Source organism: Solea solea, chromosome 4 (assembly GCF_958295425.1).
Source record: "Solea solea chromosome 4, fSolSol10.1, whole genome shotgun sequence".
Lineage (NCBI taxonomy): Eukaryota > Metazoa > Chordata > Actinopteri > Pleuronectiformes > Soleidae > Solea > Solea solea.
This window is the reverse complement of record NC_081137.1, coordinates 8,549,463-8,562,099: the sequence shown is the minus strand read 5'-3', so window position 1 is coordinate 8,562,099 and position 12,637 is coordinate 8,549,463. Positions and strand designations below refer to the sequence as shown.

At 41.1% G+C, this 12,637-nt stretch overlaps 1 protein-coding gene across 6 annotated transcripts in view; it reads left to right on the top strand.

Moving 5' to 3' along the window:
* The window catches only part of LOC131458408 (pleckstrin homology-like domain family B member 1), a 41,584-nt gene that overhangs the window by 16,932 nt on the left and 12,015 nt on the right, over window positions 1-12,637 (top strand). For 2 of the 6 annotated variants that reach the window (XM_058627492.1, XM_058627495.1), the window contains 12 exons: window positions 604-1,514; window positions 3,754-3,990; window positions 4,095-4,226; window positions 4,376-4,513; window positions 5,357-5,485; window positions 6,319-6,501; window positions 7,430-7,540; window positions 7,647-7,742; window positions 7,850-7,984; window positions 8,218-8,340; window positions 8,495-8,641; window positions 8,821-8,961. In XM_058627492.1, coding sequence (XP_058483475.1) covers window positions 604-1,514; window positions 3,754-3,990; window positions 4,095-4,226; window positions 4,376-4,513; window positions 5,357-5,485; window positions 6,319-6,501; window positions 7,430-7,540; window positions 7,647-7,742; window positions 7,850-7,984; window positions 8,218-8,340; window positions 8,495-8,641; window positions 8,821-8,961 — 2,483 coding nt within the window. The remainder of the gene's footprint in view (window positions 1-603; window positions 1,515-3,753; window positions 3,991-4,094; window positions 4,227-4,375; window positions 4,514-5,356; window positions 5,486-6,318; window positions 6,502-7,429; window positions 7,541-7,646; window positions 7,743-7,849; window positions 7,985-8,217; window positions 8,341-8,494; window positions 8,642-8,820; window positions 8,962-12,637) is intronic. The other 4 variants (XM_058627493.1, XM_058627494.1, XM_058627496.1 and 1 more) reach the window with 4 other exon arrangements.

Sequence of the window (12,637 nt, the reverse complement as noted above, 5' to 3'; positions counted from 1 at the left end):
TTCCCTCTTTGCAACCAGATTTTGGATGATTTGTACAGTTCCGTGTGATATTATGTAATTGTGGTAAGTGTTTCCTTTTGCTGAGGATGATATTTAGAAACCATTCTCCTCTGAACTTATTGGTTTGGCTGTCAGAGTCTGAACAGTACAGCAAGAGGCACCACACCCTGCCCAGTGTGTGGCCCACTCTTTCCTGACCGGCCCTGATTTCATCTACTCTGAATGAGGTACAGGCCTGCTGCTTTTATATTTAGCAGCTCCAGATCCCTGTAGGATTAAAACACAAGAGCGAAGCAAAACATCACAGTTGCCATATTTGGTTCCTATAGACAACATTGGTATCAGTAAGACTTGTATTACCATTTAAATGCGTATGAGCAACAGTATGTATAATTCTCCTTTTTATGGGGGATTTTTTTTCTCCCTGACCTGACATTTGGTGTATGGTGTTCCACTGTGTTTGTTTATGTGTGTCTTTACAACTGCCTCCTTGAGTGTGTGTGTGTGTGTGTGTGTGTGTGTGTGTGTGTGTGTGAGAGAGAGACCTTCTTGTTTGTCGAACAGGAATGCTCATGCACAAGTGTTTCTGTCAATCTTTCACAGACTCGCATTGTGAAAATGGAAACTATCAGTCTTTTTCAAGCAACACTAATCCTAAAATCAACAACATTGCAAAGAGCCTCCAGGACTCCTTGATTCTAAAACCACCATCATCAGGATCTGGGATACAGCCTGTTCCTCAGCCCTCTCCTCCAAACATGTTTAATGGAAGAAACAGCTCCATGAGAGAGGACTCAGTTTTTGAAAACTCTTGGGGCCAGAACTTTAGCAACAATACCACTCCATTCCCTTTCCGGTCTATCCAAACTCCTGTCCCCAATCCACGGACCTCACTGTCTCTTGCCTCAAGCAGTCATAGCAGTGGACAGAAGGCCCGGGAGAGCCCAAACCTGCTTAGGAACTTAAGGTCAAGCCCCACACCACCTAGTACAGTGTCAGGACAGGGCGCAGAAAACTCTAGCCAAACTCATAAATCATCATCAGTGAGAGAGCAGGGTCAGTATGTATCTGAAACAGATGTCCCTCAACAGCTCAGAACCATGGAGCTGCTTGGGCCCCCCAGCCTGAGAGAACTTCCTTCTCTCTGTAGAGGGACTGCAGCATCGCAGCGCCCAAATTCCTCACAAGGCCTCACTGCCAAGCCTGTCCCTGAGAGCCCACAGATCCACCGTAAACTCACAACAAAAGCAGAAGCTCTGTTGGCGACGTATGACCACACGCCGCCACTTTCTCGGCCATCTCTTACGTCTCCACTTGCAAGCCCTAGTAGCCAAAGAAAAAAGTCCTGTTTGACAGTGACAGAATTCTCCACCAAGCAACACAATCTCCCTAAGCTATATACACGTGAACACAAGAACAGCATCTCTGAGATTAGTGACAATGAGGACGAGCTGCTGGAATATCATCGCTGGCAGAGAGAGGAGAGGCTACGAGAGCAGGAAATGGAAAAACTGGTGAGTGATCATGTGACTTCAAAAATATTTGCCTATATAGTTATAGTTATATAGTAATAGTTGCCTGTCAAAGGGGTAGTTAAGGTGTGAGGTACTGACGTCTCTGCACATGCCCCTGACCCTAAAATGTACACTTGCATAGTCTATGACATCTTAAGAATATGTACATTGCTTTATCTGGCTGTTAGATAGACTTTTCCAATCATAAACTGCATACTCTCCCACACCAAACTCAGTAATTCAGAAAATCAGTAACCTCCTCCTCAGCCTGCTGGTGAACTGACAGCTGAGCACAGAGAGAGAGAGAGAGAGAGAGAGTGTGAGAGAGAGAGAGAGAGAGAGACGGGGGTCATTCCCTAACGTCCTCCATGTGTCTACATATGTACACCGACTATTTCAGGAACCAAAGGGTTTCTGGTAACAAATAAGAGTTACAACACTGTGCCACTTGTTGATTGGACTTTGACTTGTGTTGGTGTTTACATCAAAACCAATCTGCAATGCCTGTCATCTGCTGAGTATAATTTTGTTATGCGCTGCTTGTGGTTTGAAACCCACCCATACAGTCTGGTTCCTGTATTGGACATTACATTACATTACATTACATTACAATGACATTAATTTCCTGGAGACTTAATCTAACCTTAACCTTAACTGCTACTGGCTTAATCCTAACCCTAACCACATCCTAACCATACAGCATATCTTCATCTTAAAATGTAATGATTCATGTTATAGGGACTTATTATCATAATATCTCTTAATCTCTTATGTGACTGAGTTAAGAGATGTAGGTCCCCACAATGTAATACATGTACCTGGAACACACACAGTGCAGTGTTCGCTATGTTGTGCTAAGCTATTAGCACTTAAATATATAAAATGAATGAATTATGAATTATAATTATAATAATGTGATGTATTTTTTGTGTATATATCTTTACTACTATAATTTGAAAAGTTAATTATAAAATTAGTAATCAATAATAATTTCACCAAAAAGTTGATGTTGATATCTGTTATCTGTGCTCTTTGTGTTTCAATGGTGCTTATCATCTCTTGAACCCCTGAAATCTGATATTTGATACTGAACACAAGTATTTAAAAATACCAGACACGAGTGGGATGATGGTTGTTGAAACAGCATAAAGCACACCAGGCACAACTGATCTACTATCTCTCTTAATTGTTGCTGTATTTAAACAAGAATCCTAATGTTTGGTTGGATGAGAGACAACATAATAGCAGTAAAGAAACACTAAACTAGAATCCTAAAAACATTTAAATTGTCTCTGATCAGAATGACAATGTGCGTTGTGTAATCTGAGATACCAATCAATGTCCCCCTGACATTTATCACTCTCCAACAAACAACAAACTACATAAATATATACAAAAATTGAACGTACAAACACAAAAAAACAAAAACATTTACTCACCATACTTGCTAATCCACATTTAGAAGAAACTATTGTTACAGAATGTATGTAATAATTATATAATAGAATAAAGAATAATAATACATTTTAGCTCAACAGGTCAAATGATTTCCTCTGTACAATTATCTTTACTTCTGTACACACACACACACGCACACACATACATTTTATCAAGAAAAATAACACATTTTAGAGATCTGTGTGAGTGGGCAAGACACTTTGCTGCGGATGGCTGTCCTGGCAGCGTATGAATTAATGGGTGTGAATGGAAAAATGGCAAAACTGTAGTAAACCACTAAATACTGACCATTTATTCATGGAGAAGATGATATGTTTCATGAAAATAAAACAAGAATCTCCTTGCCTTTTAAGGGCTTTCATTAATTATTTGGAACACAAAAAAAATAGGATGCAGACCAAGCATGACTTGCTGTGAGTTGATTTTATGTTGGTTGAAGGCACTGATGACTGCAAATTATTAGTGAAGGAATTGTTACTTATTCTTTTTTGTGTTTGTCTTTCTTGTCTTGTGTCCTTTGTGTACATTGAATTTCACACGCTCCACTGTCTGTCTGAGTACGTGTTCATAAACAAGTCAAGCTCTCATGTGTTTTTACTATGAAGCCCTCCTGCACGATATCAGCCCCAGCCCTCCTGCTCTCAGGTTACAGTTGTCCCGTGCCAATGCCAGAGGGACAGCTGCCTAAATGGGCCAATGTCACACAAGAACATTTGAGGCTGATCTGCAATATGAGCTATGATGTAGGACAGCATGCTTACATCTCACATGTCTTCTATAGGAGCGACAGAGGCTGGAGAACATCCTGAATTTGTGTGCAGAGTATAATCAAGAGGGCAGTTCTATGGAGCTGGCTGAGGTGGTGAGGAGGGGGCTGCTGGGGCGTGCTGCAGGATCCTGCTCACACACAGCAGAGGGGATGTTCCTTCAGAGTGCAGACAGTCTGCAGGGGGTGAGACAGAATGATGAGGACACCCAGAGAGAGGAGTCCAGCAGCACAGAGAGCACACATCAGGAGGTATAATGAACTTATCCATCATTCATGTGAGAATTACTGCATGTTAATTGTGTTTCTCTTTGAAAAGGAATCTGACAAAGTTTTGTTTCTTAATCTGCTGTCAGTGTGATGAGCTATTGGCAGGACATGAGCAGGTCTACCTGCAGGAGGAGAGGAACAGGATCCTAGGCAGGGTTGATGACTTGAAGCACAGAGTCAGTGATTTGGAGCAGCGGCTACAAGAGACCAAACGCGAGGTCAGAAGACACACAACACACACACACACACACACAAAGTGCTACATGCTTAGATCAACTCACCCTCATAGTTAGATGAGAGAAAGCTGTTTGATTCAGCATGTTAGCTCAGAGTGGTATGCAGACTCTGACTCCATGTCTGTCTGCAGGCGGAAATGGAACAAGCCCTGCTGCAGACAGAGACACAGGCAGAGCAGGAACAGGTGGAGGCTGAAAATGAAACTATCGCTCAGCTGCAGTTAAAACTCAACCAGCTGGACAAGGCCATCCAGAAGAAGAAGGATGAGGTAGGCAAGTATGATACTGTAAATTGTGTCATGACTGTAACTCTTAACACCCCTGCCACTCTTAACTCGGCCTCGTGCTCTAACACTTTAACCACCTTGGCCTGTTAGCTTTAAAGCTTGGCTCCATGGATTTAGGATGTCTATGACTGTTTTCCACATAAGTTGTTTTTCAGGGCTCTCAAGTCTCACACATTGAACGCGACTGTCACACTTTTCAGTCTTTTGTCACGCACTCCCGCCACACATTGTATTTCTCACACTGGAAAACAATATAACATACATTTCTCTGGCATGCTTGCCTTGTTTACTCCTGAGCAGTGCTCACTTTAGCAGATCCTTGTGGCCAAAAGTAGAAACGCACCTCTCTGTATGTGCTACTTCTCATCACAGAAACTGGAGCACAGATTCTATTTTGGGAGCTACACTGCCACACAGACCACTGCATACACAATACATAAAAACTGGACATTATAACCCCCCCTGAAATTAAATAACTTGAAAAATATATAGGAAGGGGCGTGGCTTATTCTGTTATCATTTCTTGTCCTTACACTAGTGTAGTCATATTTCCATCATCTGTTTTGGTGCATAGTCCATTTTAGTCAGGAGGCTACTTTTAGTTGTATTATTTAATTTTATATGGCTATTGCCTACACCGTCCTGAAGGCCTCACAAGCATAACCCCCCCCCCACCGATACCCTGCCCTTCCCAACGAAATGTCACTCTGAACTGACTTCAAAACTTGAGAGCCCTGGTTCCTCAGGGTTTTGTGTGTCTGAATGGGGACCCAATTGTGTATGTGTGTGTGTGTGTGTGTGTGTGTGTTTTCTATGTGTTTTTAGGGCAGGGCTAATGTGTCAGCTGAGCGGAAGGTCCTGGAAAAGCAGAGGAATGAATACAATGAGCTGAAGAGGGAGTTTGATAAGTGCCCCTTGTCTCTAAGAGAACAGTTACAGGAGCAGCTCAGCAGGGTCAGTGTTCTCATGCAGCCCATTAGCTGTCAACAGTACAGTACTATACCAAATACCACAGTCCTATATGATCTGTACACTTTGCCTCTTCTTTTTCTACTGTGGCCTGTAAAGAGATAGTTTAGCTTTTTTGAAATGTGGTTGTATGAGGTCCTGACTGGATTAGATGAAGACATTTTCTGAAACAATGCAGAATTTTTCTAAATAGAAAATATTGTTAACGTTTTGTTCCGTTTCTGTGTGGATAGGGCCTAAGACACAGATGCTCTCTCTCATTGAAAACATGGCTGCAAGTGGGAACACAAAGAAAAACAGGTTTAAGCAATTAAACATGAGACATGAGAAAATGTGCACCTACTCAAAGTTCTGGTGTATACATTTTGTTGCCCCCCTTGAAGAATTCGAAAACACTGCCGGTGCCTCGACATGACATACTGTCTAGTTGCAATAAGAATTTATCATTTTGAAAATCCTGAATTATCCCTTTAAACCTGTGAGGTTCATCAAGTCAGTGCCATTTGCTTGGCAGCACTTTTGCTTCCCTGGATGGTTGACCCGTTCTTTATAATAAGTGTTATTGAATAATGTTATTAGCAGCTTTGCTCTAAAGGTTTGCATGCCGCTTGCATTGGAAATTCAAGACACCTGCACTCTTTTATTGCTTGCAGACAGTATTGCCTTAATATCAAAATGTATACATTGACTTCTGTAACTCTTTTTTTGTCCTTTAGGAATAACTTATCAAGATTTAGCTGACACAGACAGTGGCGGTCATTGTCTTTTCAGGAGCTTTGTTCATTTCAAAAAGACAATGTATGTTTCTATGCAAACAGAAAGCTGAAACACTGGAGTGGGGGACCAAGCAGTTTGAAGAGCTGGAGTTCTGTCAGCTGGAGGTGGAGAGCAGTTTGGAGGAGAAGAAGGAGAAGCAGAGCTTGCAGTTTCTCCAACAGCGAGCCGAGTATCACTGCAGCTTGGCCAAGAGGAAGGTGGGAATGCATGGAAATAAACATATGGTAATATCATCTCTCCACTGGCTTTCTGTGTGCATTTTAGAAATAATTATAAGGTTTTAATGATCACTTCGATCAAGCTTGTATGAAATGTTAAAAAAAAAAAAAGAAATATTAACCTGTAGGGTGATTGTGCATTTGCCATCATTTAGCCTCAACTTTGGAACAACCTGTCCAAGGAAAAAAGATTCAATCATTGTTTTTGTTTTTTTTTTATTAAACCAACACAGATACTTGCCTTCATTTAATGTTATCCCTTTAACTTTTTACATTGTTTTTAATTGTACGGAAGCGCATTGCATTCACTTGGTAATTCAGTAATTTATTTTTCATGGTTTTTGGAGTATTTTTGTTTTCTGAGTTTAGAGCACATTTGAAACAATAAACACATTAATTACTTTATTCAGAGTTTGATTTATAACAACATGGACGGCTTGTTTAGTTTAATCAAGTTTTACTTTGACCTGGGTTTAAGACACTGGGAGATAGTCCTGTCCTTGAGTCACATAGATGGTATTACTATTAGTTTGTCGACTTTACAGAGTCACCTGAGGACTTTGCAGTTGTTCAGAAGGAAAGCTCATTCAGATCTGCTAGACATAGCAATGTTTGTCCAGGATCAGTTGAACAGATATGACATGCTCCATGGATGCAAGATGATGCATTTGAAATGCATTCAGGCTGGCTATGTGGTGACTCAAGAGACGATCAGGAGACTGCTGAAAATATGGGAGTCACTTGCAGGTTGGAGGTTCTCGTGAGAGTTCTCGAAAGTTCAGGGAAAAATGACTCCACAGGAGGGGGAAAAAAATTAGCACGAAAAACAGAAAAAAAAATTACTCAGAAAAATAGGAAAAAAACATTAGTATTCTAATTTAGTATTATTACTGTTGCTGTCATTATTTTGTTGACATCTTGTTTTGACCTGCAGGAGAAGATGGCTGCTCTGGAAGCTCAAGTGCAGCAGTTGGGGTTACAGGCAGCACAAGACTGTGAAAGAATGCTTAAAGACAGGACACTGACTCTGCAGCTTTTACAGAAGGTTAACTTCTCATAATGAACCCAGTCTCAGCTGCACTGCACTAGTGATAATAAGCCAGTATAACTTTAAGTGGAGTGAAGAGTGAGAATTGTGTATCATGTTGCAGGAACAAAACAGGTTGTGTACTCTGGAGAAGAGATACCACGCTTGGACTGGAGAGAGCAATTTCCCAAAGCCCTGCAACAGCAGCCGCGTGAAAGAGGTAAGCGGGAACATGAGAGACACATGACATCACCTGTTAAACTGGAGAGAAATTAACTGCAAAAGTGGACTCAAACAAAACAAAACGTGGATGAACTTTTTAAACAGGAATTGCTTCACATCAGCGAACCTGACCTTGTTTATGTGGATGATGCTGATAGACCCTGTCCCTCCTCTGCCTCCTCCTTCTCCTACTCCTCTCATTTTCCTTCCCCTGCACTCTGTCCTGTTGGACTGCAAGAGGTACATTTACACAAAATCCTATTTGAAACAATCCCTAACAGTTTTAATGCTTTATTGCTGTTTATGTGAATAAAACAGGCATGCTGGTGTTTGTTGAAGCCTTTCTGTGTATGAGAAAGAAATGAGTTGTGATGGTTTCATGTTTGGTTCTTGAATCTTTGCATGACTTGTCTTGAGCAGTGACTGGTCTTAACATCTGCCTTCTGATCCCTGTGCAATGGCTGTTGACGCAGGAGTACCTCAGGCTGTCTGATGTCTATAAGATGTATGGAAATGTTTGTATGCAGCCTCATTCTTCTTCCCCTGCTGCTCTCCACTGCCCCCTCCCTGCTGTGGCTCCAGCTCTTCCAAGCGAGGTACACAGAGGCCTGCTTCCTGTGAATAATTCCTCTGACTTGTCTATGGACCACAATTGAAATCAACAATGCAAATCTATGTTATCACAAAACAGTTCTACTTGTGACTTCTTTTCCAATTTCTGCTCCTTCCCTGTTATATGTGTGTGTGTAGGACTACATCACAGTCAGTCAGTTAAGTCAGATTTTTGGGATGAAGAGACTGAATCCCTCAGCTTCTGCCTCTATTCCATCATTCCCACTTGCCTCTGAATCCTGGCACTCCAATGCATGTGGTCCTTCTTCCTTTCTATCTGCAAAGGTTTGTTTTTTAGGTTATATAACGAGCAACATTACTGGTGATTGATCTATCACTGAATATCAAAAAAGATACTCTCTGATACTGTCTCTCTGCCTGATGCTCTTGTCTCTGGTGCTGCTGCTGCTGCTGCTGCTTTACTGCTTCTTTTTTCTTTGTCTGTATGCTTTTCATCACCTCAGAGTCAGCCTGAGCTGAGCAGAAATGCAATGCCTCCTATTATTCTGGAGCGCTGGTACCAGGATATCATGGCTGCTGGAGAGCCTCACTCATGTCCTCCACCATTGCCTGCCAAGTCTTTTTCCACACGCAGACATGGGCAGGTAAATTCTCTACTCTATCACTTTTCCTGCTTCTGTGTTCTCTTGGTCGCTTCCTCTGAAAAGAAGACACGGTAGTATGATAAAAACAAGGTTTTATGCGAGCATGTTCAGCCCACACCCCTGTCACTGTTCTGATTTTTATTCTTAAAAAGCTCTTTGCTAATCGCAATCTAATGCAATCTAACAATAAGACTTCAGAGGAAGACAGCAGTGTTGCAATGTTTTTCAAGTTTTTTGTTTTTTTTTTCCACCACCACCTCCCCTCTTCGGAGGACAACAATTTTTAATAAAGCAATATGATTTTTTTCCAGTGCGATATAGTGTGATACATCAATTTACATTAAATTCATATTTGTCCTACCGGAACCATTGGTTCCATATAGCACCCCAAAAAGGAACATCTAACACATGAAACGCAACAAGGTAACAGACGGACATTAGTTCAGGATGGTAGCGAGTGCCTCAGTAACCGTGATCCAAAAATAGTAAACTGGTTGACTGAGCCACATGGCGTGCAGATAGTCGTCTGTGCTACCTGTGCATTGTGAACAAATACCTGTGTTAGTTAAGCCCATTTTGAACATTTTACTTTGAGTGATGTGAGATCTGTTAATTACTTTGTATTGTATAAGCTGTAGATTTGTGTTGGCGGTCATGGAAAATGTGTTGTTGCAGATTTGTTCCCAGTAATCAGGGTTGGGAGAGAAAGCCAAGTCATTTTCCCACTTGGTTGTTGGGAGTGTTATTGTTGTTGTAGGGTTTGTAATCATTGTATATAGCTGAGAGATTAATTTTGTGAAGTCATTTATTTTCTTGAGGTTTTCTATAAGGTCAGAGGGTTGTAATGTAGTTGTGTGCAAAAGTGTTTGCCTAATTTCTTATTTTTTTGCACATTTGTCACACTTAAATGTTTCAGATTATCGAACACATTTAAATATTAGACAAAGACAACCCAAGTTAACACAAAATGCAGTTTTTAAGTGATGATTTATTCATTATGGGGAAAAAACTATCCAAACCTACATGGCCCCATGTGAAAAAGTAATTGCCCCCCTTGTAAAATCATCAGGTCACTGTGGTTAGTCACATTTTTTGGAAAATTTTACTTGCCACACCCAGGCCTGATTACTGCCAGACCTACTGAATCAAGAGACGACTTAAATAGAACCTGTCAGACAAAGTGAAGTCGGCCAAAAGATCCCAAAAAAGAAAGACATCATGCCGCGATCTAATGCAATTCAGGAACAAATGAGAAACAAAGTAATTGACATCTATCGGTCTGGAAAAGGTTACAAAGACCTTTCTAAAGCTTTGGGACTCCAGAGAACCACGGTGAGGGCCATTATTCACAAATGGAGAAAACATGGAACAGTGGGCAACCTAAACAAGAATAACCCCAATATCGCAGCAACGACTCATCTAAGAGGTCACAAAAGAACCCAGAAAAACATCTAAAGAACTGCAGGCCTCACTTCCCTCAGTTATGGTCAGTGTTCATAACTCCACCATAAGAAAGAGACTGGGCAAAAATGGCCTGCATGGCAGAGTTCAAAAAGAACATTAAGGCTTGTCTCAATTTTGTCAAAAAACATCTTGATGATCCCCAAGACTTTTGGGAAAATACTCTGTGGACTGACGAGACAAAAGTTGAACCTTTTGGAAGGTGTGTGTCCCATTACATCTGGTGTAAAAGTAACACCACATTTCATAAAAAGAACATCATACCAACAGTCAAATATGGTGGTGGTAGTGTGATGGTGTGGGGCTGTTTTGCTGCTTCAGGACCTGGAAGACTTGCTGTGATAAATGGAACCATGAATTCTGCTGTCTACCAAAAAATCCTGAAGGAGAATGTGTGGCCATCTGTTCGTGACCATCTGATGTTTGGGCCAGAGTTTGTAGTCGTCTTCGATTTTCTTGAGGAAGAGAGTATAGTTGAGGGTAAAGAGCTCTAGGTACTTAATGTTGCCAGTGTGAAGGTGAAGGGAAGTGTCCTGAGCACCAGAATCCCGAACCTGTCCTCCGATGAAACGTACATATAGGTCGTATGCAGGAATTACGACCTATGTCTACGTTTTCAAAACCAGCGCCCCTAGCAGTTGTATACATGACAGCAACCTGGTACCTTGGAAGTGGTATCTAGTAGCTTTGCTGAGGTCGCTACTGGCAGTCCGCTTAGTGGGGAGAGCACTGTGCTCGAGTGTGGTCAACAAGGGTTCGACCAACTATAACTATACCACCTTTTTAATATTTTTTTAAATTTGTACTGCCTAACCCTGTCTTTTTTGCCCTAACCCTAACCTCAGTAACACCTGTGCGTATTCGAGTTGAAAAATACTGCATCAGTATAGTAAAAAAATACCTTTAGGTTGTATTCAGGGGTCGGAAAAAATTACCCCTAGTTACGTTTCAGTTGGAGGACAGGTTGAGAATCCCATGCATCGTCTGAGAGGGGTAGTAGGATAGATTTGTTATATGTTTGCTACCTGAATTCATTTGATTATACTATTTTGTCGTATTGCTGCTGCGAGAGGTTCAATAAAAAAGGCAAAGAGGGAAGGCGAGAGAGGGCATCCTTGTCTGGTGCCCTGGTGCAGTGTGAAACTGGCCCTGGGTGATGTGTACAGTGTTTTAATCCAGTGGAGAAAATACTCTCCAAAACCAAACTTGTAGAGAGTATTGAATAAAAATGACCAGTTTACCTTATCGAAAGCTTTTTCTGCATCAAGTGAAATGATAATAGTTTTCTGTTGTGTTTCTTGCGATATATTAAAAAGGTTGAACAATCTGCGGACAATATCTGTGGTGTGTCTATTTTTTATGAAGCCTGTCTGATCTGGATGAATGAGTATGGGAATGACGGTTTCTATTCTGGTGGCTAGTGCTTTGGTGATCATTTTCAAGAGGTCGGTAACTAGAGGGATGAGATGGGTCTTTGTTTGGTTTTAACAGTAACGTCATGGCTGCTGTGTTCATGTGTTTGGGTATGGTGGAAGTGATTTTTATTTATAAAGTTACTCTGTTGAATAGTGGTGATAATATGTCCCAAAAGTGTCTGTAGAATTCAGCTCGTAGTCTATCTGGTCCGGGAGATTTGTTGCTAGATTTGTTTAAAATTGAGACTTGCTTATTACGACCAGAATTAAGCTGAGCTTGAAGCTATTATCCTGTGAAGTTGCCAACTCTCAGAAATGTTCTTCTGATTATGTTGTGGCTTTGGGTCGGCCAGGCCTCTTCCTGCCAGCTTGCCTTTTGATGCCGAAGGAAACTGTACTCACTGACACTTTGACTTTATTTGCAATTTCTATGTAGGAAAAACCTACATTTGTACAAGTTTTATGATGGTCCGTCTCTCTTCCATTTTATAATTATAATTTCTCGCGATATAATACTTTCTGCAGTACAATACTGTCCAAATAATGCTCTCAAGGATATGGTACCGCAATGTGTTCCAACACTACTTTTATGCAGACAGAGGGGGTTGCAAGTAATCAAGTTGGTACACCTGTTGGAATTGGTAGCACCAACTGTCAAGGCCTGATTTACCTCCATTCCTGCAGAACAGCTTTTAGGTTTTAAACCATTGTCTTGATCCCTGAAAAAGGCCTTTTTGTATGATTCTGAAATTATTTTTCAGTTGTGGGTATCCTTACCTTTTCTCTTTTTTTACCTCTGG